This window comes from Manis javanica, chromosome 18, assembly GCF_040802235.1.
Source record: "Manis javanica isolate MJ-LG chromosome 18, MJ_LKY, whole genome shotgun sequence".
Taxonomy (NCBI): domain Eukaryota; kingdom Metazoa; phylum Chordata; class Mammalia; order Pholidota; family Manidae; genus Manis; species Manis javanica.
The window spans coordinates 3133719-3154756 of NC_133173.1; the positions used below are offsets into that span (position 1 = coordinate 3133719).

Here is a 21038-nt window from a genome sequence, read left to right on the forward strand (position 1 = left end):
TTCTCCAAATTTCCTTATTCCTTTTTAAACTATCTTGGTTTTTACCTTGTGGTTTTTATTGCTTATCTCTTCAAACATTCAAAGCATCTTCACTTTAAAGTCTCTTTCAGATATTCTATTATTCCTAGTTCTTGGTGGTGAGAATTCCAAATACTTCACGCAGCGCTTTCTTGGCCTCGTGACGGCTGAGTCCCTGTAGCCCCTGGACGAGGGGAGGCTTTCTTCCTACCTCAGTGCAGAATTATCAACTCAGGGCAAATGTCTTCACACAAGAAAGAGGCCTTTGTTTCCTTAGACAGAGAGACCCTGGAGGAGCTGGCCCTGTCTGACCTCCAGGGAGCCCTGGCATCTCTGGATGGGCACCAAGGGGTGAATCAAAGGTAGTTTTGAGATTTTTCAACATACTCATCTAGCCCTTTGTGACCCTGAAAATGTCATTAAGCTATTAATCTTTTCTGTAAAATAAAGGCATCTTTCTTTAGAGGGAGAAAATGATGAAGTACTATAAATACTGTATAACTCCAAAGAAAAGGCAACAGATGATTTCTTAAAAACAAATAGTTTAATTTCATTTTTATCTGGAAAAAAAACAAATACAAGTTTAAAAAGAAATGCCAAGCATTGTGACATGGCCTCCTGTGTCATTTTTTATGGTACTACACTTATCAAAACATGGAGATACAGAGCCTGAAAAGGTTTTAGAATCAAAGATTCCCACTGCAGATGAAAACCGACGGGTTATAAAATGCCAACTCACTGTATAATCCATTTTCACTCTGTTTTTATAGGGGATATTTTATAGAAACACTATAAAATACAGACTTCTGGAAATCCAGTTATAAAATTTTAGGGAGAAAGTGTCAAGTCCTAATTTCTCTTACTTAGGGGAGTCACCTGCAAGCCCCAAAGCTGAGCAGTGTCTGAGCTCTGGTGTCTGCACAGAAGGCGCTGGCCTGCTTCAGCTCTTAGAACAGAACCGCCTTCAAACAGCTTTTCCCCAATCAGCATCAATCAGAAATGAGTTTAGATACACAAATATTTCTGTAGTGCGGTAAAAATGTGTCATTTTGTATTTTAATTTGCATTATGAAAATAAGTCTATACACCAAGTTAACACATATTTAATGAAACGAAATCATGTAACGAAGTCATGGTGTTTAAAGTTGGCTTTGGCTTTGAAGTATTTTTAAATTCATAGAAAACATTGAATGTCTAATAAATAAAACATTTTAATAGTTGCTATTAATAATCAACCTCAAAATTTCTGTTTTTATTTGCTACTCAATTTTAAAAGAAGTCACTTTTCAGTAGTGTTCCAAAGTTAGTGATTGCACCTTCTAGGATGTGAAAAAAGTTGGTAAGGATCCGATTGCCATTAGCTGTTCTTAAATGCTGAACGTAATTGAGAGAAATTGTTTGCAACGACATCCTCTCACCTGCGGAAATCCCTCGGCGTCCTAAGCTCACGTTTTAATGAAAGCTAATGCAAACCATGGTTCTCATGTGACTTTCCGAGCAGCAAGGCCCAGGTAGAGTGGACTACACGTCACGCTGTGGCAATGGCATCGGATGGTGGCCACCGAAGGTTACTGGCGTCCGCGTGCTTCACGGGCTCTGCAGACGGGGCTGTGCTGCCTGATACTGAAAGGACCAGGACCCTCCGGCCGCCCTCAGGAACTTCAAATGACCAAGGGACAGGCTTCAGGGCCCCGGACGGCGTCACACGCTATTCGGAAGGCGGTCGGAGGCTCCTGAGCTTCATCTCATCCAGTCCCTTCCAGTATTTAAAGTTGTTGTCGAGGTGCTGCATTAACTCAGGCAGGTCTACAAAGGCTGGAGAAAAAGACGGGAATGTGAACTCCTGTCACAGCCTTGGGTGAGAAGTTAGGCTCCCTGCGGAGGGACTGCTTTCAGGGAGCAGGACAGACAGCAGTAGGTATTCGCGTGACGCTGAAGGGCTGCCAGCAGGCCCCAGCAGCTTGAATGGCAGGGCTTTACTGGGGTTGAGCCCGGGTCAGTGCCGCAGCCCCTGTGACACCTGCTCAGCTGACAACGGCAGGAAGCTGATCTGCTCAGTTACCGTGTGGCCAGCACCTTTGGGCTGGGGGTCCGGTGAGCCCCCACCTTAGGGCAGTGCCAGGAGCTGGGCTCGCACTGGCTCCCGTGTGTCCCCTCGGCCATACGCTGCAGGTGCCCCACTTCCACCACCTCCTCCCACGCATCGTACCGAGAGTGCGGGTGGGGAGCAAGCTGGCACAGGAGGGCAAGGGGCCCAGCGGCCCGTCTGCTTGGTCCCAGCGCAGGGGCTGCAGGGCCCGCAGTCAGGCGCCAAAGCCCCGCTCCTTCCTCTCTCCCAGCCCTTCCGGCCACGGGCCCTGCTCCCCGAGCTCCCTGGGAGCTGGGGCTTGTCTCCTGCTGACTGGCCCTGGACCCTAAGTGCGGCCCGGGTGGGCAGAGCAGGTGCCCGGGGGTGCTCCGGGCCTCTCCTTGGCAGGCTCCTGAGCCAGTACGGGAGACTGAAGGGGAGCGGTACCCCTGGGGTCCCGGGGGAGGCGGCACGGGGGCCCCAGCTTCTCTACCAGCAGCTGTGCAGCCGCAGCTGCAGTCTGCTCCCCTCTGCAACTGGCGTAGGGCAGCACGCTGGGCACGGGCACTTAGAGGAAGCGTACAGCGCTTCCAGCCCTGGAGGGCGGCTCACGCCTTCTCCTCAGTCCTTCCTGGACGTCTAAGCCCCCAAACATATTCCAGACCCCGTACACCACCTGCTGCTTCATGTGCAGGCCCCCCATTGGAGACGAGGCTCTTGGGGTTCTTACCGTCCCAGGCATCAAACATGTCTGTGATGAAGTAATCGATGAAGGAGATCTGGGCCTTGGGGACGCTGCAGGTGTGCCTGTCGAACACTGGCATCACCACGGGCAGGCCCTGCCGCTTCTCCTCGTCCGTCTGCAAAGCAGAGAAGGCTGGGTTAGGGGACCCCGCGGTCTGCCCCCCCAGCAGCCCCTTCACCAGAGGCTCTCCTGGCAGCCCAAGGGTCCGGGTGGGCAGCTGATCACAGCACCAGACAACAAAACAGGGTCTGCCACCAGATCCCAAGCTGTCCCCAGAGTGGGGACAGCTCTGTGCCGGAGGGCCTGGGACACCCGACCCAACACCTGGGAGCCTCCTGTGGAAGCTCCTCAGCTCAGACTCCAGAGGGCACCTGGCGGGCCTTAGCCGTCTGCTGCCAGCGCGTCTCAAGCGCCAGGCGCTGGGGCTGCAGCGGTGAGCGAGCAGCGGCCCCTGTCAGAGAGGAGGGCGCTGGCTGCTCCCCGTCTCGGGCCGGATCATTTCATAGGCATGACTCAGCGATAGTGCAGTGGTTCCTGGCCCTGCCCGGGCGAGCCGAGTGGATTCGTGGTGTCCCCGTGCCCGTCAAAGCTGCTGTCACACTCTGCGTGGTCCGGTAAGTGTGCCACAGCGTTGGGTCTAAAGAACAATTCACGTACTTTAATAAGGACTTTACTGCTGGAAAATGCTAACCACCATCTGTGCTTTCAGCAAGTTCTGTCTTTGCTGGTGGGGTTTTGCCTCCATGCCTGTGGCTGCTGACTGATCAAGGGGGTGGCTGCTGAAGGCTGGGGTTTCCTAATAAGGCAGTAATGAAGTCTGCCGCACTGACTGACTCGTCCATCCACAAGTGACTTCTCTGCATGCGATGCTGTCTGTCTGATAGCATTTTACCCACAGAAGTTCTTTCAAAGATGTGGTCAGTCCTCTCAAACCCTCCTGCCGTCAATCAACTAAGTCTATGTCACATTCTAAATCCTCCGTTGTCACTTCAACAGTCTTCACAGCGTCCTCCCCAGGAGCGGCTTCCGTCTCCAGAGCCACTTTCTGGGGCAGCCCCTCATCTGCTCAGATCCTGAGCTGCGGCCGCTCAGCCCCACCTGCAGGCTCCACTTCTGCTTCTCGCTGTTTCCACCACAGCCGCAGGGACGTCCTCCACTGAAGCCCTGAGCCCCCCGAGTCATCCAGGAGGGCTGGGGTCAGCTTCTCCCAAACCCCTGTTCATGTGTCCGCTTTGACCTCTTCCCATGAGGCAGCAATGTCCCTCATGGCATCCAGAGCGGCGAGTCCTTTCCGGAAGGCTTTCACCGCCTTTGCCCAGGCCCATCAGAGGGTCACCACCTGTGGCAGCGGTTGTCTTTTCAGAATGGTAACTGAGCCCTGGCTTCAACTTACAGTCCCCAGTGCATTAGGCCCTAGCAAGGGTGACAGCCTGTCCTTTGAGGCCAGGCCCTGACTTCTCCTCTGTAGCTGTGAAAGTCCTAGAAGGCATCTTCCGGTAGGAGGCTGTTTCCCCCACACTGAGAGTCTGCTGATGAGCGTGGCACCTTCACGAATGATCTCAGCCGGGCCTTCTGCGCCACCTGCTGCAGCCTCTCCACCAGCACCTGCTGCCCCTCTTGCGCTTCTGTGTCATGGAGGCGGCTCCCTTCCTCAAGCCTCAGGAACCAGCCTCCGCCAGCTTCAGGCTCATCTGCAGCTCCTCACCTCTCTCAGCACAGGATTCGTTAGGGCCTTGCTCGGGACTGGGATTTGGTTTAAGGAAACGTTGTGGCTGCTTTGATCTCCTACCCCGACCACTGGAACTTCCTCCACATCAGCGGTAAGGCTGTTTCCCTTCCTGATGGAACAGCTGGGAGGGCCGGACGCGCAGGGCACCCGTGTTGGCCACCCGTATTGGCCAGGTGCAGCTCTACACAGCGGCCTGGCAGGGCGTGGGGCCTTCGGGAAGCCCGGTGCGGGTACGCGGGTTGGTGCGGCAGTGCAGAGAGCAGGGGTAGAGGTTTGCTGGGACAAAAGAGCTTCTTTACCTGACATGTCCTCTTCTCGAGGGCCTGTGGGGCAGCACGTGACAGTTCGTGGCAGGGCCCGCGTGGAGCAAGGCTAAGGACAGAGGTGCACGGGCCCTGCCATGCGCCGGAAGCCTGGCTTTAATGTCAGGGCTCAGTGGGCCCCATGGTGCTGTTGGGGGCAGTTCAGAGCGAGAGGAGGGGACGTTTCTTGTAAGTGGCCAATGCTGGGACAAGATTTAGGTGTTCAGCAGGACCAAATTAAAACCACCTCTCAGGGGTGGGAGCCTGCCCCCCGAGTTCTCGCCTCTGAACCCGTCCATTGGGCAGGCTCGGCCCCTGCCCGGGACTGTTCTGGAAGCCTGGTGGGGCCGTGCTGCTCCCCGTCAGCAGGACAGCCCCGCTGCCCCGCACACAGGGGCTCTGAGGCCCAGGTCACTAAGAGAACAGGGCCCCACAGCTGAGGCGGGACTCTGCCTGGAAGCGGCAGTGACCCCCTGCGGCCCCCAGCCTGGGACCTCCATCTGAGCGCAGTGGGTGCCAGGAGAGGCCCATGTGCCCCATTAAAAAGATAAAGGAAAAACCGCACGATTATCTAGAATGGTAAATCTTGTTATGTCTAATTTTACCACAGTAAAAGAAAAGGAAGGACTCCTGCTAAGCTGCTTCCCAAAGTGGTTGTAGCGTTTTGCACGCTTAGCAAAATGAACGAATTCCAGCGCTCCACACCTTCACAAATAGTCAGTGGTGCCAGCCTTTAAATTTTAGCCATCCTAGTGGGTGTACAGTGGTTTTAATTTTGCATTTCCCTGATGAGTAGTAATGTTCAGCATATTTTCATATGCTTATTTGTTGTTCCTATATCTTCTTTTGTGAAGTGTCTGCTTAAGTAGGTGGTTTGCTTTTTTATTGAGCTATAGTTTTTTATGCATCCTGAATACAGTCCTTTGTCAGATTGATTTGTAGGTATTTTCTTCCAGTGTGACTTGCCTATTCATCTTCAGCTGTGTTTAGATGGGTGTAATTTCTGACTTTTGATTGTCTTATTTATAAAATTTTATTTTTGTGCTTATTGCCTTCTGTCCACTTCAAAGGAACTGACAGTATCCTCCTCTGCTGCTCTCTACAAGTTTTACGGTTCTAGGTTTTGTCTTTAGGCCTATGATCTGGTGAACTGACAGTTCTCTGCTGCAGGAAGTGGGAGTCGTGGCTCCTTGGAGAGAGAGATCCAGATAGTCAGACACCATTGCTGCAGTTTTCCTTCCTCACTGACGGTGTAAACTGATTGCGGCCTGTTTCTGGGATTTCCGTTCTTTCCATCAATGCATCAGTTAACTATGCCAGCACCACACCAACCTGACTATTCAAAGTTATGGAGCCTAACGATGTAAATCTTCCAAATTTCTCTTCTCCAAGTTTGCTTTGCTCATTCAAGGTCCTTCACATTTCCGTATAAACTTTAGAACCAGTGTGTCAATTTCTGTCCCCCCAAAAAAACAGCGCTGGGGTTTCTATTGGGATTGCATTGAATATAACATCAATTTGGAGAGAACTGTACCTTAACAGCACAGAGCCTTCCAAATCTGTGGGCCCACCTCTCCTTTAAGTGTGATTTCTCAGCAGTGTTTTATGGTTTTCAGTGTAAACAACTGGCCTTTTTAAAAATTCATTCCTAAGTAATTTTTGTTTTTTATTACTATTCTGAATTGGGTTTTTAGTTTCATTTTCCAATTGTTTGTGGCCAGCACATAAAGTACAACTGGCTTTGTGTAGTGAGCTTGTGTCCTGTGACTAAACCAAACCCATGTGTTGCTGCTAGTCATTGTTCATATTCTCCTTAAGAGTTTTCAACACTAAAAGTCACGTCATCTGCAGACAGAAACAAATGCCTGTCTCACTTTCTGTCCCTTGTACCTCCTCCCCCGGCCTTACGCAGTGGCGGGTAGGGCTGCCAGGACAATGCTGACCAGAAGTGGTGGGAACGGGTACAGCCCGCCTTATTTCCGGTCTGAAGGAGGATGTAGCCTGTAGTTCACCATTAATATAATACTAGCTGCTAGTTTTTGTAGATGCCCTTTTAAAAGAGAGTTCTCTTCTAGTCCTAGTTTTCTAAGAGTTTTTATGATGAATGGATGTTGAATTTTGTCAAATGTCTTTTCTGCATCTACTGAAATAATTATTTGGGTTTTCTCCTTTAATTAGTATGGTGAATTATTATAATGGATTTTGCTGATATTAAATCAACCTTGCATTCTTGGGAAAAACTATTTGGCAATGATTTATTATCATCTTCATAGACTGTTCAGTGAAGTGTCTTTGAATCTATGTTCGTGAGGATAACGGACTGTGATTTTCTCCTATACTGTCTTTGTCAGGTTTAGATATCAGGGTAAAATATGGCTTCATAAAATGAGTTGTAAAGTATTCCCACCTCCTTTATTTTCTGGCATTATTTATCCCATAAATGTTTGATAGAATTCATCAGTGAAACAGTGTGGGACTGGAGTTTCCTGTGTGGGAAAATTTCAATAAAATTTTTGATAAAGAATATCTTCAATATGGGGTTTTTTGTCTTACCACCTTGTTGGGCAAATCGTACTTTTCAAGGAATCTGTGTAGTGGTGTCCTGTCGATGCCGGCAAGGTCCATCGTGACAGTGCCTCTCATCCCTGACACTGACCATCCGCGTTCTTGTTCTTTTTCCCCCTGGTCATGCTGGCTAGGTATTTACCAGCTTTGTTAGTTTTTCTGTTTTCTATTTCCTTATATTTTGCTCTTATATTGGTTATTTCTTTCCTACTTGTCTTTTTCTAGTTTCTTAAGGTAAAATCTAAGTCATTAACTTTAAGGCTTTTTCTCTAATAGTAAATTAAGGTTATAAAAGTCCCTCTAATTCTTTCAGTTGCATCCCACAATTTTGACATCTCATCATTTAATTCCAAATAACCCATTGGTCAAATAATGAGAAATTAGAATAGTTACAAGTGTGTTATCCTAGACACCTTATTGTTACTGAAGTACACGGTGGCATAGAATATATCATGTCTGATTCCTGGTCTCTAGCACCTGATTCATGCGAGTGAACATGTGTTCTTGATGTATATTCTGAAGACTTGGGGTGTAATGTTTTGTAAATATTAACTAGGATAAAATGATTGGTAGTGTTGCTTGGATTATCCCATGTGTTTTCTGATATTTTCATCTGATCGCTCTATCAATTACTGACGGAGGGTGTTAAATGTCTCAACTGTAATTACAGAATTGTCTACTTCTCTCTCTGCATCCGTTAATTTATTTTGAAGTTTTTTAGTTGCATGCATATACATTTATGGTTATGTGTTACTATGGAACTGACCCTTTTATCATTAATATAGCCATTCCAGTGTTTTTATATTTGCAATGTGCTTGGTATATTTTTTGTATACTACAGGTAGTTGGTATTGTTTCTTTAAAAATACATTCTGTTGATCTCTTTTAACTGGAGTGTTTGGTCCACTGACATTTAATGTAGGTACTGATATTAAACTTAGAACTACCATTTTACTTTTTTTTTTCCTGTTCCTATTTTTGTTGTTTTGTTTCTCCTTTCCTGCTGCCTTTGTGTAATTTATTTAGAATTCCATTATAACACGTCTATACATCGTTTACTTTTCAGTACTGAGCAAATACTATAACACTTCATGTAAAATGTAAGAACCCTGGATTCATGTAGGTACATTTGCTTCCCTTACCCTTTATATTTTAGTCGTCACATACTCACAGCTATGTATTTTATATACCCTACCATGCAGTGTTACCACTTTTACTTAAAACAGTCCTATGTATTTAGAGAAATTAAGAAAAAATCTTTTATAGTTACCCAGATACTTGCCATTTTTTAAAGCGTTTTTTTCTTTTATCGGGATGTAATTGACTCTATGTTGTATATCAGAAACTAATAGTGTTGTATGTCAGTAGCTGTATATATTGCAAAATGATCACAAGTCTATTTAATACCTGTCACCATATATACCACAAGAAAGAAAATTCTGTAGCTAAGAACTTTTTACCTGTAAGCAACTTTCAAATATGCAAGACAGTATTATTAACTAGAGCCGCCAAGCTGAACATCACTTAACTGGAAGTTTGAAGCCCCTTCACTCCCAACCCTCGAGCCACCAATCTGTTCTATAAGCTAATGTCACAAATGGCAAGAGCTCATTCTGTCTTATGGCTGAATAATATTCTGTGTGTGTATATGCCATGTTCTCTTTGGACACTTAGGTCGCTTCCACATCTGGGCTGCAGTGTACATCTGTGGGTGCATAAATCCTTGTCAGTTAGCATTTTCTTCAGATAAATACCCGGCAGTGGAATTGCTGGCTTGTAGGGTAGTTCCATTTTTAATTTTTTGAGGAGCCACCATTCTGCTTTCCACAGTGGCCGCACCAGCTGACACCCCACCAACGGTGGGGAAGGGCTCCCTGTTCTCCACATCCTCGCCAACACTTACTGTCTTTTTGGTAACAGCCATTCTAACAGGTGTGACGTGATCGCTCATTTTGATTTCCCCATTTTTTGGTGCTTTCCCTTCCTGTCTAGTATCACTTACTTTCAGCCGTAAGAACTTCCTTTAGCATTTCTTGCATTGCAGGCTTACTGGTGGTGAATTCTGTTAGCTTTTCCTTATCTGACAGTGTGTTTGTTTTGCCTTCATTCTGGAAGGACATTTTCATTGGCCAGAGAATTCTGGGTTGACAGTTTTCTCCTAACAGCCCTTTAAAGATGTTCCAGTGTCTTCAGGCCTTCAGAGTTTTGGATGTGAAGTCAGAGGAGACGGAAATCCTTGTTCTAAGTGATGTCATTTTTCTGTCTTTGGCTTATAGCTACTTGACTGTGGCATGCATCAGGATTTGCTGGCTTTCCTTGAACCTGTCTCTTTCATTAAATTTGGAAAAATCTTAGCCATTATATTTTCTAATTTTTGTTTTCTGCCCAGGAGAATTTTTCTACCTAGAGAAAATATGAAGGGCAGGAAGCGGTAATAACATCTTTAAAGTGCTAGTAGGAGAAAATCATCATCCCAGGATTCCATATCCAGTGAAAATACCCTACAAGAATGAGAGCAAAATAAACACATTTTCAGATGAGGGAAAACTAACAGAATTCATTACATGTAAGCCTGTAATACAAGAAATTTTCTTCAAGGACAGACTTCATTTAGAATTCTGCTTCCCAGTTTTAAGTCCATTACCTCTTATGGTGTTTTCTTCCCTCTTCAAGGAACTAAAAGGCTGCATCTTACCTGAGAGAAATACTCTTCTGAGATGCGTGCAGCCCACTCAATGCACTGCTCCAGGGGCCGGCAGGGGTTGGACACGTCAGCGCACTTAATCAGCATCCGTTTAATCAGAGTCCTGTTCTCTGGAGTCCTGAGCATGGTGTTTATGGCTTCCCGATCTTTACCAGTTTCCTAAAACATTAATGGAATTCAAAGCAATCAAAATGGGTCCCCTGGTACCAAGCCCTGTTTTACTGGTGTGGTCCCACTGTAAGCAAAATAAGGCACCGTCCGGAATCTACTAGTCAAGGGTCTCACAAAAGGAGCACAGAGCTTGGCCCCTCGCTTCATAAGGGGGGAAGAGGGTGGCACATGTCTACCCTGCCCCATCTTCTCGCTCTAAGTATTTCTCAGTCATCGTCTTTCTGTTCTCCTTCTCTCTCCCATTCTCCCTTGGTAAAAACTTGAAGACGGGCTTTATTTACTTGAAATGTGATCTGAAAAAACAAAAGATTTCTTTGCACTCACAAAAAATATCTTGTGGTCCACCAGCTCCCCGCTTCTCACAACCCAGCCCTGTGACAGGTGTGATCTTTGGCATTAGTTGTCAGTGTACAAAGGACTTAGCAGTCATTCTCTTGTGATCTGTACTCACAAAATTTTGTGGTAGGCATGAAAAGCAGCATCATTTACAATTACACTGTACAGATGGAGGACACGGGGACTCAGAGAGACGCACCCAAAGCCGCCCAGCTGGGTCAGGGAAGAACTGAAACGCTGCCTTTAGTCCTGGGCTCTGACCAGTCCTCACACCACCTGCTCCCTGATTCACAAAGACACGGATTTCAGTCCAGGGTGCATTGGACCCTCTGAAGCAGATCTGGGTTGGAGGAGGGTGTACTGGGGCAGGGTGCTGTCAGAGATGATCCCAGAGCTGAGTCTGTACCCGTCAGGCACGCTTCCAGAGGAGCTGGTCACGTGACATCAGTGGTCAGTCACGTGACTTCAGCGAGCAGTCACGGCGGTAAGGGAGCCCGAGGGTCCCGCTCGGTGGGGCAGAGCTGCCACCACGACGCGCAGTGGTGACCGAGCCTGGGCTGCCGTAGCGGTTCTCGCACCGGGCCCCTCGCTGCCAACCAGCTTCATGCTGAGTCTTCTCTCTTCAGCTGTGTTAATATTTTCAGTGTGACTACAACTCGGTACTGACAGCTGAAAACTATTTTCTTCCGTGTAATTCTGTTCCTGCTCTGCCCCACTGGACACTGATTTGGTCTCTCGGAAGTAACCCCAACACTGACCACAGAGATGAGAAATGTGACTTTCAAGGGACCTGCCCAGACTGGGCGGGAGAGACCAAGTCTGTGAGGCATATGCTGTTTCTTAATGTGGCGTGGGGTCAGCCGGGGGCAGCGGTCCAGGTGACAGCTAGCCCCGTCCAGGATGGCGGTGTGGGTGCCTCTGCATCAGAGGCAAGCTGGGCAAACCGGGACAACAGGGAAGGGTGAAGGATTCCCAACAGGTTTCAAAGCAGGTTCAACGGGAACAAGTGTGAAGAGCTGGCAAGCCAGGGAGAGGGACCCCGTGAGCTACAGAAGGAAAGTGGAGGTAGAATTCCAGGAATCGTGACCCTGGCCCCATAGGCAAGTCATCCTTGTGCCCGGGAAAGACCCTGAGGATGGCGGAAGGAGCTGGTGCCAAGAAGGCCAGTGCCTGTGGGCCCAAAGGACGAGGGCTCATGAAAGAGTAAACGGGGCCTATCACCCTAGATTAGCCGTGAGATCAGGGCCCAGGGAATGTATGAAGCACCATGCCCATAAACCCGAGGCCTGGAGGCCCTGCTCATTCCGCACAGAAGGACATAGTGAAGCAGAGCTAGCATGGATGTTCGTATCTGTGCTTCCTCAGCAGGTTTAATGTTGCCTTGCCAGGTCATCTGTCGTGACTCCATACCTCAAATCCAGAAGGGGCAACAATGCCACCTTTGTGCTACAGTAATCAGGAGAGCTTGGTACTGGCACAAGAACAGACCCATCGATCAATGGAACAGAATGGAGAGCCCAGATACAAACCCCTCATCTACAGTCAACTAATGTATCACAAAGGAGCTATGACTATATGGGGAAAAGACAGCCTCTTCAACAACTGGTGTTGGGAGAACTGGACAGCTACATGCAAGAGAATGACACTGGATCACTGTCTAGCTCAAAATGGATCAAAGACCTGAATTAAGAAATAAAACCATAAAACTCTTAGAAGAGAACACAGGCAAAAATGTCTTGAACATAAGTATAAGCAGATTTTCCTGGACACATCTCCTCAGGCAAGGGAAACAAAATAAAAAATGAACAAGTGGGACTACATCAAACTAAAAGCAAAGGACACCATCAATAGAAGGAAAGGGCATCCTACAGTATGGGAGAATATATTCATAACGGACTCATCCGATAAGAGGTTAACGTCCATACACGTAACGAACTCATATGCCTCAACACCCAAAATACAAATAACCTTTGGACCTTAACAGGCATTTCTCCAAAGAGGAAATATGAATAGCGACAGGCACATGAAGAGACGCTCCACATCGCTAGTCATCAGGGAGACGCAAATCGAAACCGCAACGAGGTATCACCTCACACCAGTGAGAATGGCCGCAACCCAAAAGACAAGAAATAACAGATATTGGGGAGGATGTGGAGAAAGGGGAGCCCTCCTACACTGTTGGTGGGAATGTAAATTAGCTCAACCGTTGTGGAAAGCAATATGGAGGTTCCTCAAAAAACTAAAAATAGAAATACCATTTGACCCAGTAATTCCACTCCTAGGAATCTACCTGAAGAAAACAAGATCCGATATTCAAAGACATAGGCACCCCTGTGTTTATCACGGCACTATTTCCAACAGCCAAGATATGGAAGCAACCTAAGTGTCCATCAGTAGATGAATGGATAAAGATGTGGTACATATACACAATGGAGTATTACTCAGCCATAAAAAGAAAAGAAATCCTGCCACTTGAAACAATATGGGTGTATCTAGAGGGTATTGTGAAATAAGCCAGGTGGAGAAGACAAATACAAATGATTTCACTCATTTGTGGAATCTAAAAACAAAGCAAAACAGAAGGAACGAAACAGTAGCAGACTCACAGACACCGAGAAGGGACTAGTGGTGACCAAGGGGGAGGGGCTGGAGAGGGGGAGGGGAATAAAGGGGCCCAATAATTCACAATCACAATCTAAGTTGGTCACAGGGATGGTAGAACACCATGGAGAATACAGTCAAGGCCTCTGTAACATCTTTCTACACCGATAGTAACCACACTAGACGGGGTAAGGATTTAATAATTGGGTGACTGCTGAACCACTGTGTTGTACATTTGAAACCAACATAATACTGTATATCCACAATACTTCAATTAAAAAAAAAAGTCACCTTTGTGACCAAAATACAAAGGCCTTCCCAACCCCCAGCCTCCTGTGACATAAAACAACGGAAGGTAGATGCTGCTGCCGAAGGATGTGGGGAGTGGCTGGTGACAGACCTCAAGGGCTCCAGCCGACCCAGGGAGAGGCGAAGGGCAACTGTGAGAAGGGGGCGGGAAGTCAGTCTAAAGCGTGACCCCTCCATTCAGAGCTTTCATACCTATTTTTGGAGTTCTATTTTTTCCCCTAATTGTTTGTACTTTAATTTCCATTGGTTAAAAAATCATTTAAATTCATTGACCCCTTCCATGGATCGTGACATCCCAGCCCATGTCTCCCTTACCCCATTTTCTTCCAGGGCTGCCAAAGGCTTGTTGATGCTGTTGACAAATTTGTTGACATGCTCGAAGTGCCTTGTCATTTCTGTGGCCAAGACCATGTCGATGATGCCCTGGCGCAGCGCCCGGTAGTCGTTCCTGTGTCAGTGACAAACGGGGGGCTGCTACAGGTGGCTGATCCTGAGCGGTGCTCCTGAGAACAGCCGGTGCCCCAGGACGTGCATCCGTCCGCTGCAGCTAGAATTCTAATGTCACTGCAAGTCAGCGCAGGGCACACTTTAAAAGTGCACGTTAAAGGTTAGTGCCTGCATCATTCACAAGGGGAACCCAAGCAGAAGTTAGACTCAGAAGCTTGCGGGCAAGACGCCACAGGTGCAGCGCTCATGCTGCCATCATCCTGCAGCATAAGGCACAGAGCTCTCAGAATAAAACAGGACATAAACCATTTGATTAAGAACTCAGAAGGTTCCAAGAATATGAAATGAAATCTCTATTCACCCCCTTTCTCCAGTCACCCCAGCCCTCTCCCTGGAGACAACCAAAGTCATCAATCAGGGTCTTGTGTATTTTTCCAGAGATGACCTATGCACATACAAGCAACTACAAATAAGACCTACTTTAACTCCATCTCTGAATGTTTTTGTCATGAGGAATGTTTATTTATTTGGATTTCTAAGGAAAGTTTGATACGGGACTTTTTCAAAAAGAGGTTCCTGATTTTACAAAACTCCCTTTTTCCCAGAGGCTCCAGAGTTTGAGGGCCAGTTAATAAGAGCACCTGATTATGTAAGCCCCTGCCCCACACCAGGAGCCATGCTAGGTACTAGGGACAGTGACAGACAGAAGGCATATGACACTGTGGCCTTACAGAGCTTAAGAACCAAATCAAACCTTACATAGATGCTGAGAAGTAAGTTATTTACAAATGTGGTGAGTGCTCTGAAGGAGTCTGGGACTGAGTAATCAGCGTGAGGGACCAGGGGTGGCTTCTCTAGGAAGCAACGTGTGAACGGAGACAATGACAAGATGTTTGCTGGGCACAGGGGAGCACAGTGTTCCAGGCAGAGACGTAAAATGACAGCTGCTCTGAGCTCAGGACGTCAGCATTACACTTCGTTGCTGTGAAATGTCAAGACATGAAGGAGTCGAACCTTGAGAGCATCGTGCTAAGTGTATAAGTAAAAGAAGCCGGTCACAAAAGACCACCTGTGGGGCCTGCTGCCTACGTGTGTGACATGTCCAGAGCCGGCACCCCCACAGGGCTGGGAAGCAGACCAGGGGTCGCCCAGGGCTGGGGGGGGGCGTTCTACCATTGCAGTGGGAGCCGCACAGCTCTGAGAACTCCTGCCGGGTGTGAACTGTGTCGTATGTGATTGTGTCCCAATCAAGCTGTTAAAACCAAAGGACAGAGGGACCGCCAGGCCCGCCTGCTCTTACCGCTCCATGTTTTTGAAGATGTTGCATTTGTCATCCCGGGTGGTCAGCTGGAAGGCCACGGCCGCGTGGTGGCTCTCCAGCACGGCAGTGTCATTGTACAGGATGGCCAGCTCGCTACCCGCGTTGCACAGGAAGGAGTTGGTCCTCCCGGGGTGGTCCACGTCGTGAATGGTGGCGGCAATGAGGGCGGCGACCTCATCAACTGGATCTAAAGTTTGCTGGAAACAAGAGATCTTTTAAAATCCGGGACATGACATTGAAAGCGAGGAAGCCTTCAGTGGGGTGTCACTTTAAGGGTATTTTTCTAAGGAAAGCATACTGTTAAGCAAATCCAGTGTTCCTATTTCCACTCAGAAAGTTGTTACCTTTGTGTATGTTTATTAGGAAGCATGATTTGCTTCCCAGTCTCACACAAGTTAAGGACTTACCAAAACAGAGGATGTCCCCGACAGGAGTCCCCCGCCCGCAGCCTGTGCCTGGACGCATGGCAGGAAAGACCCGGGGTCTGAGACGCCACTTAGACCAGCGTGAACGAGCGTCACGAATACGAGAGAGGTGACTTTTATGCATCACTCACATTGACTGGGGGTTAGTCTAGTTTTTTCCATCTTTTTCAAGGCTCTGAAAAAGTTTATGTAACTCGGAAAAATTCCTTTAAAGGCTAAAGAACGCATTGACCATCTGGGTCAGGAGCCAGGGTTTTGAAGAAATTCATTGATAGTTTAAAATCTACTTCCATGGTATTGATCTCTTTGGCTTTCTGTTTCTAGCATTAATTTAAAATTTTTTTTAAAGACTTTTGAATTAGTACAGAAGTATAGGGTGCATCCCTGTCATTCTCCAAATACAAATGTGTATATTTGTGTTTTCTGTATTTCTTGCTTTCTAGTTTGACTGGAACTTTAATTTTCTTGGTTATTTCAAAAGCCGTTTTGGATTATCACGCTGCTCTTCCCACTTTGTTTTCTATTTACTTATCAGTATCTTCTCCTTTCTAATGGCTGACATTTTTTATTTGACCTTTAGTGATTAAATTCTAGTTGTGGTTAGAAAATACAGCCTATGAAATTTTGAGGTTTATCAAGACACTGTGTACTATTATCAGATCAGTTTTGTACTCTCTGGACACTCGAAAAGAAGGTATATATCTAATAAATCAGTCTTGTAAATTTATTTAAATTGAAATTCAATAGTTTCAACTTCCAGTGGGTGAACTGTACGAGGTGAATTGAATCTCAAATGCAGTTAGCAACTGTTCTAAGTTAGCTTTTGACTATATAACAAAAAGACCCATACTGACACAGACATCCCTCCCCTGCCATTTGTCTTTGAGCTTTCGACTCTATTCTGCTGACTTAAAAGCAAGTAAACAAACAAAAACCAGAGGGAGTAGGGAAAGGGCGACTGAGAGCCCCAGCTGCGGGGTCTGACCGTCGGGGTGAGGATCCCCCGTGCGCAGTGTCCGCGTGCTCGCGGCCCTCCTGCTGCGTCCTCTACGCACCAGGCTGTGTTCTTGGACACAGAACCAGTGGCCTGGCCCTTCTGCTCTCAGGTACTTCTAATAGTGAAATGGCTCTGCTGCCGGGGTTTCCTGGACCCTCTTTGCCCTTTTTATGATGGATGTTGGAAGAAATAACACAAATACTTGGGCACATCAGTGCCAATCTAGATACTGCTTCAAAAGTTTCCTTAATGAAATAATTCACAACATGAAAAGCCTCCCTAGGAAGCTTGGCTGGGAAGTGGGCAACACTCCATGAATGGGGCCTCGCCTCCGGGAAGCTCTCCTGTGCCCGTCCCCCACCCTGTCTCCTGCCGCCTCAAACCTGGAGCTAAAGCTGCTCACCAGCCCCAAGGCAGCCCATGCTGAAGGGCCGCCAGGAGGTGCCCCAGCCCCGGGAGCTGAGTGAATGCACAGTGCCCACCCTGACCCCACTGCACCGACTCAACTGAGCAGGACGGCCCCAGGTCACGACAGGAGCTGTCCAAATGGGCTGGATGGGCCCGGAAGCGGGCCTTCTGGCATGAGAAGAGCAGGCGCGTGCCCGGGCGTGTGGGGGCATGGAGCAGAGCACCCGGGCCAGGCTGCCCCATGGCGCTTGCCCTTCAGCATACAGCATAAACACCACTCACCTTTATCCTCTCTTTGCAGAGGAAATACGCAGTGGCGTGAAGCACATCAGCAGAATGTGTGGAATTGTGGTAGGGGTTAGAAGAATGGTAATTGGCTTCGATAATTTGCAGCCATGATCTCAGCGTTGTCTCAGAGCAGTTTAAGAATTCACAGATTCCGAAGCGAGCAGACATTTTGAGACCAAGGTAGATCAGAGGCCTAGAGAGAAAACACCCGCGGCATTAACACAGCGCAGAGACAGGCGCAGTGTTCGGAGCCCTGGGGAACTTTCGGTCCAGCCAGCAAACCAGAGCCGGACCTGAGTGAGTGGGGCAGCGAGAGGGGCTCGCCCAGGAGGTGCTGGCCCCCGACCCTGCTCCAGGGGCCGCGGCAGCCTCTGTGGAAGGCTGCTTCCTCCTCTGGCCTCAGAGCTTTTATCTGGTGTCCACACTGGCCGGGCGAGGACTGCTCCCCTTCCCCTTCCCGACCCACACTCTCGGTCGCACTAACGCCGGGTCGCCCCAGCTCGCCTCGCACCTGCACCGCCTTGAGCCCTATCCCCTCCTTTGGCCTCGCCGGCCCTCTGGCAGTGGCCAGATGTCCTGCCTAGAATAAAACAGTTCTGATGACAGCATGTGAGCCAGACACTGCCACAGGCCATGTAATGGCCTCCCCAGTCTGGAGGTGGGGTCACAGTGTGAGGAGGCTTCCTGAGTGGCTGAGCACGTCAGGCTTTTCCCTGAGAATCACCTAGATCCAGCTTCTCGCCTTTTGCTCGGAAGGTCAAGAAATGTGGCTCTGCTGAGGGAGCATCAGAGGTTACCAGGTGCACGGGACTTGAACTGACCAGCCTTGGCCCAGTTCACACAGATGCAACGTCACTAGCATGTGGGCCAGGTGCTCAGAGCCACGTCTGCCATGGGAGTGCCCTTGCCCGTGTTGGGCACATGGAAACAGTGCAGCCGGCCAACTCCTGGTGGGCATGAGCAGAGGGTGGGAGCTGTCCTGGGGGCCGACAAATGGGGTAAGCCCTGGTAGTCATACACGGCCCAGCAGGGCAGGCCTCTCCTGTGACCGCCTCCTGGCCACCAGGTCCGGGCCTCACCAGCCCACCGACAGCCCTGGCGGCGTCAGCCCTGTGCACACTCCTTTCCTGTGCACCAAGCCGACCACAGCCCTTTGGTTAAGGGTTCTTTCTCAGCAGGGTACAAAACCGAAGGGAAAATCCCACTCCCACTCTGATCGCACCCACATCAGGACTACTGGTGCTTTGCGTGCTCCATGCCTGTCACTACTCAGATCTGGGGACAGCTTTTATCAAGTGTGTGTGTGTATTTCTAACTTTTAGTTCTAGACTCTGAGGGGGGCTCTCTGCTGCTACCTTAACATACCTACAGCAGTAATAAGTATCTGTACTTAACAGAAAAAAGCTGCTATGTAAAGGGGTTAAGTCACTTCTCAATGTCATGCTTCCCACATCTCTGCAGAAGGCATGGCCAGTAGCCTCTGCCCCTGGCTTCTCCCCGGTCCCCTCACGAGGCCTGGGCCCTGGCGGCTGAGGGGCAGCGGCTACCCTCCTGCCCCCCTGAGCCTCCCTCCCTGCTCAGCGACTGGCTCTCTGCAGAGTCCACGTCAGTGGCTTTCTGCACCCAGGCCCTTGGAACCGAACTCATTGCTGAGCTCCGCGGGGACTCACCTTTTATGAGTGGCAGCCTCCAGTTCAAAAATATCAAAGTCCCAGCATTCCTCATTTTCCATGGCCCGAGCTATCCGCGGCGGGACGTCGTGAAGGGTGATGGGAGTGGTTATACTGCCTGAAACCTGCTGGAGGTCTGCAGGGGAATGGACACGGGGGAGCAAAATGAACGGGCGTTCTGGCACGAACTGCTCCTCAGGGGGACAACCCCGCCTCGGCAGCCAGGTGCTCGGCTTCCTTCCGGGTTTTATGACAGCAAGAAACTTCTTACTAATGAGAAAAACCATCTGAAAAATCGTATCTCACAAATTTATTTTCAGCACTTAAGCTCGACTGTAATAAAAGTGATTCAAAAAATTAAAAAAGGAAAAGCTTACTTTTTGTTGAAAGAACATATTCATTCCCAGATAATCGTCGTAAACCATCCTGATAAAAATCAAGGGAACAAGAAAAAGGAGTCACAACTCTCCTTGAAAACCCCAGGAGTGTCAGCCCCGGAAGCCCCCCTCTGCGTCAGTGTCCCCCAGGGCTCCCGTGGTCACCGCTGTGGTCAGCCACCCGACTCAGTCCCACGCCCGGGAGCACCCAGCCCACCAGGTCCTGCCAGCACTCAGGACACGTTGTTTCTTGGGGCCAACTCCCCTCAACCCTTTCCTACCATCTTCCTGCCTTCCCCTCCCCGTAATGGCCACCAGGCCTCCTCTAGAAGACCAGATCCCTCCCTGCCCTCTAAGCACCCCCGCCCAGCCCACTGACATGGGCAGAGAGCTGGTCCGGACCCCCTCCCAGTGCTGGGGCCGCTCTCACCCCTCACCCTGGGGACAAGCCCCTCCCCATCCCTCATCATCATCATGGCCTCCTGCCTGCGGGCTTGGGGGGCCCCTGCCTCACACAGGCAGGCCGCAGGGAACAGGTCTTCCCTGGGGACCATTATACCCGTCAGATGACTCCCTAAAAACTTATTTTCAGGGGATAAAGTGACTTCAGAAAGCAGGAGGTGACAGTGACGGACGGCTCCACTTTCCACAAAATTGTCCTTCCCTGTGAGACCCTGTACAAGACAGGCCACAGAGGCACCAGCACCCCTCAGGCCCAGGGACAAGGTGCCCTTCCTTCCCAGAGAGCCGCCGAATCCGTACAGGGTGCCCCCGAGGGCAACTGCCCCACCCCCGGTGCCTCTTTAAATATACACCATCTTCCTGTTCTGCTGTTTGGAATGGAAGATTTCAGAGGTTTTTTCTGCCCAGTTTTCCAAATCTTTCAAGTAATCATGTTCATTTAAATAAACTACCCATAGAATCCCTAAACAAAAACGGGGAACCAGCTCAGCAGAATGTCTAGCATATGCGCCTCCCTTCTCTGCCCCAAGCCGAGGCCCAGGGGTGGTGGGCTACAGGTGGGGGTGGCTCTGGCCAACGGGCAGCCACGCCTGGCCTTGGACTGAGCCCCAAATGCAAAGGGCTCTTTGTACTCCAGCCCATAAACAAAACACCTCTGAGCGAGACAACCGGCAGAACAGGCTCCCCCCAGCAGCCGCGTCAGACACACGCACCGACATCAAGCCCTCGACCAGGGCGCTGGCGTGTGGGTCGTCGTCCTTAGCGCCCAGCTGTGGCGAGTACAGTTCAGTGGTTCTTAGGATTTCCAGCACACGGTCTAAGGCTTCTATCACAGGCATGGGGCTGCTCTCCTGGGCAGCATTGATGATATTGATTACCTGCAACATGGAAAGAAAAGACTTGAGTTTCATAACCTTAAAAACAACAGGAAAGCGATCCACAGCCAGGTTGGCTACCGAGCTCAAGGCTCGTTAAGATTTGTTAAGAGGTTCGTGTCACACGTGGTCTCTCTTCAGAGCGGCAGGTCCGCACAATGAGAGATTATTATGTGGTGGTGCCCTGTTTCTTCCCATTGGAAATGATCAACTGGAAGGA

The 21038-nt window shown here is 49.0% G+C and overlaps 1 protein-coding gene across 6 annotated transcripts in view; it reads right to left on the reverse strand.

Moving 5' to 3' along the window:
* Window positions 1-1105: 1105 nt before the first annotated feature.
* The window catches only part of PDE8A (phosphodiesterase 8A), a 120078-nt gene continuing 100145 nt past the window's right edge, over window positions 1106-21038 (reverse strand). For all 6 annotated transcript variants that reach the window (XM_073227054.1, XM_073227053.1, XM_073227051.1 and 3 more), the window contains 9 exons: window positions 20657-20821; window positions 19482-19530; window positions 19105-19240; window positions 17429-17627; window positions 15296-15513; window positions 13864-13996; window positions 10123-10290; window positions 2817-2946; window positions 1106-1833 (listed from right to left, as the gene is read on the reverse strand). In XM_073227054.1, coding sequence (XP_073083155.1) covers window positions 1727-1833; window positions 2817-2946; window positions 10123-10290; window positions 13864-13996; window positions 15296-15513; window positions 17429-17627; window positions 19105-19240; window positions 19482-19530; window positions 20657-20821 — 1305 coding nt within the window. In that variant the 3' untranslated portion in view covers window positions 1106-1726. The remainder of the gene's footprint in view (window positions 1834-2816; window positions 2947-10122; window positions 10291-13863; window positions 13997-15295; window positions 15514-17428; window positions 17628-19104; window positions 19241-19481; window positions 19531-20656; window positions 20822-21038) is intronic.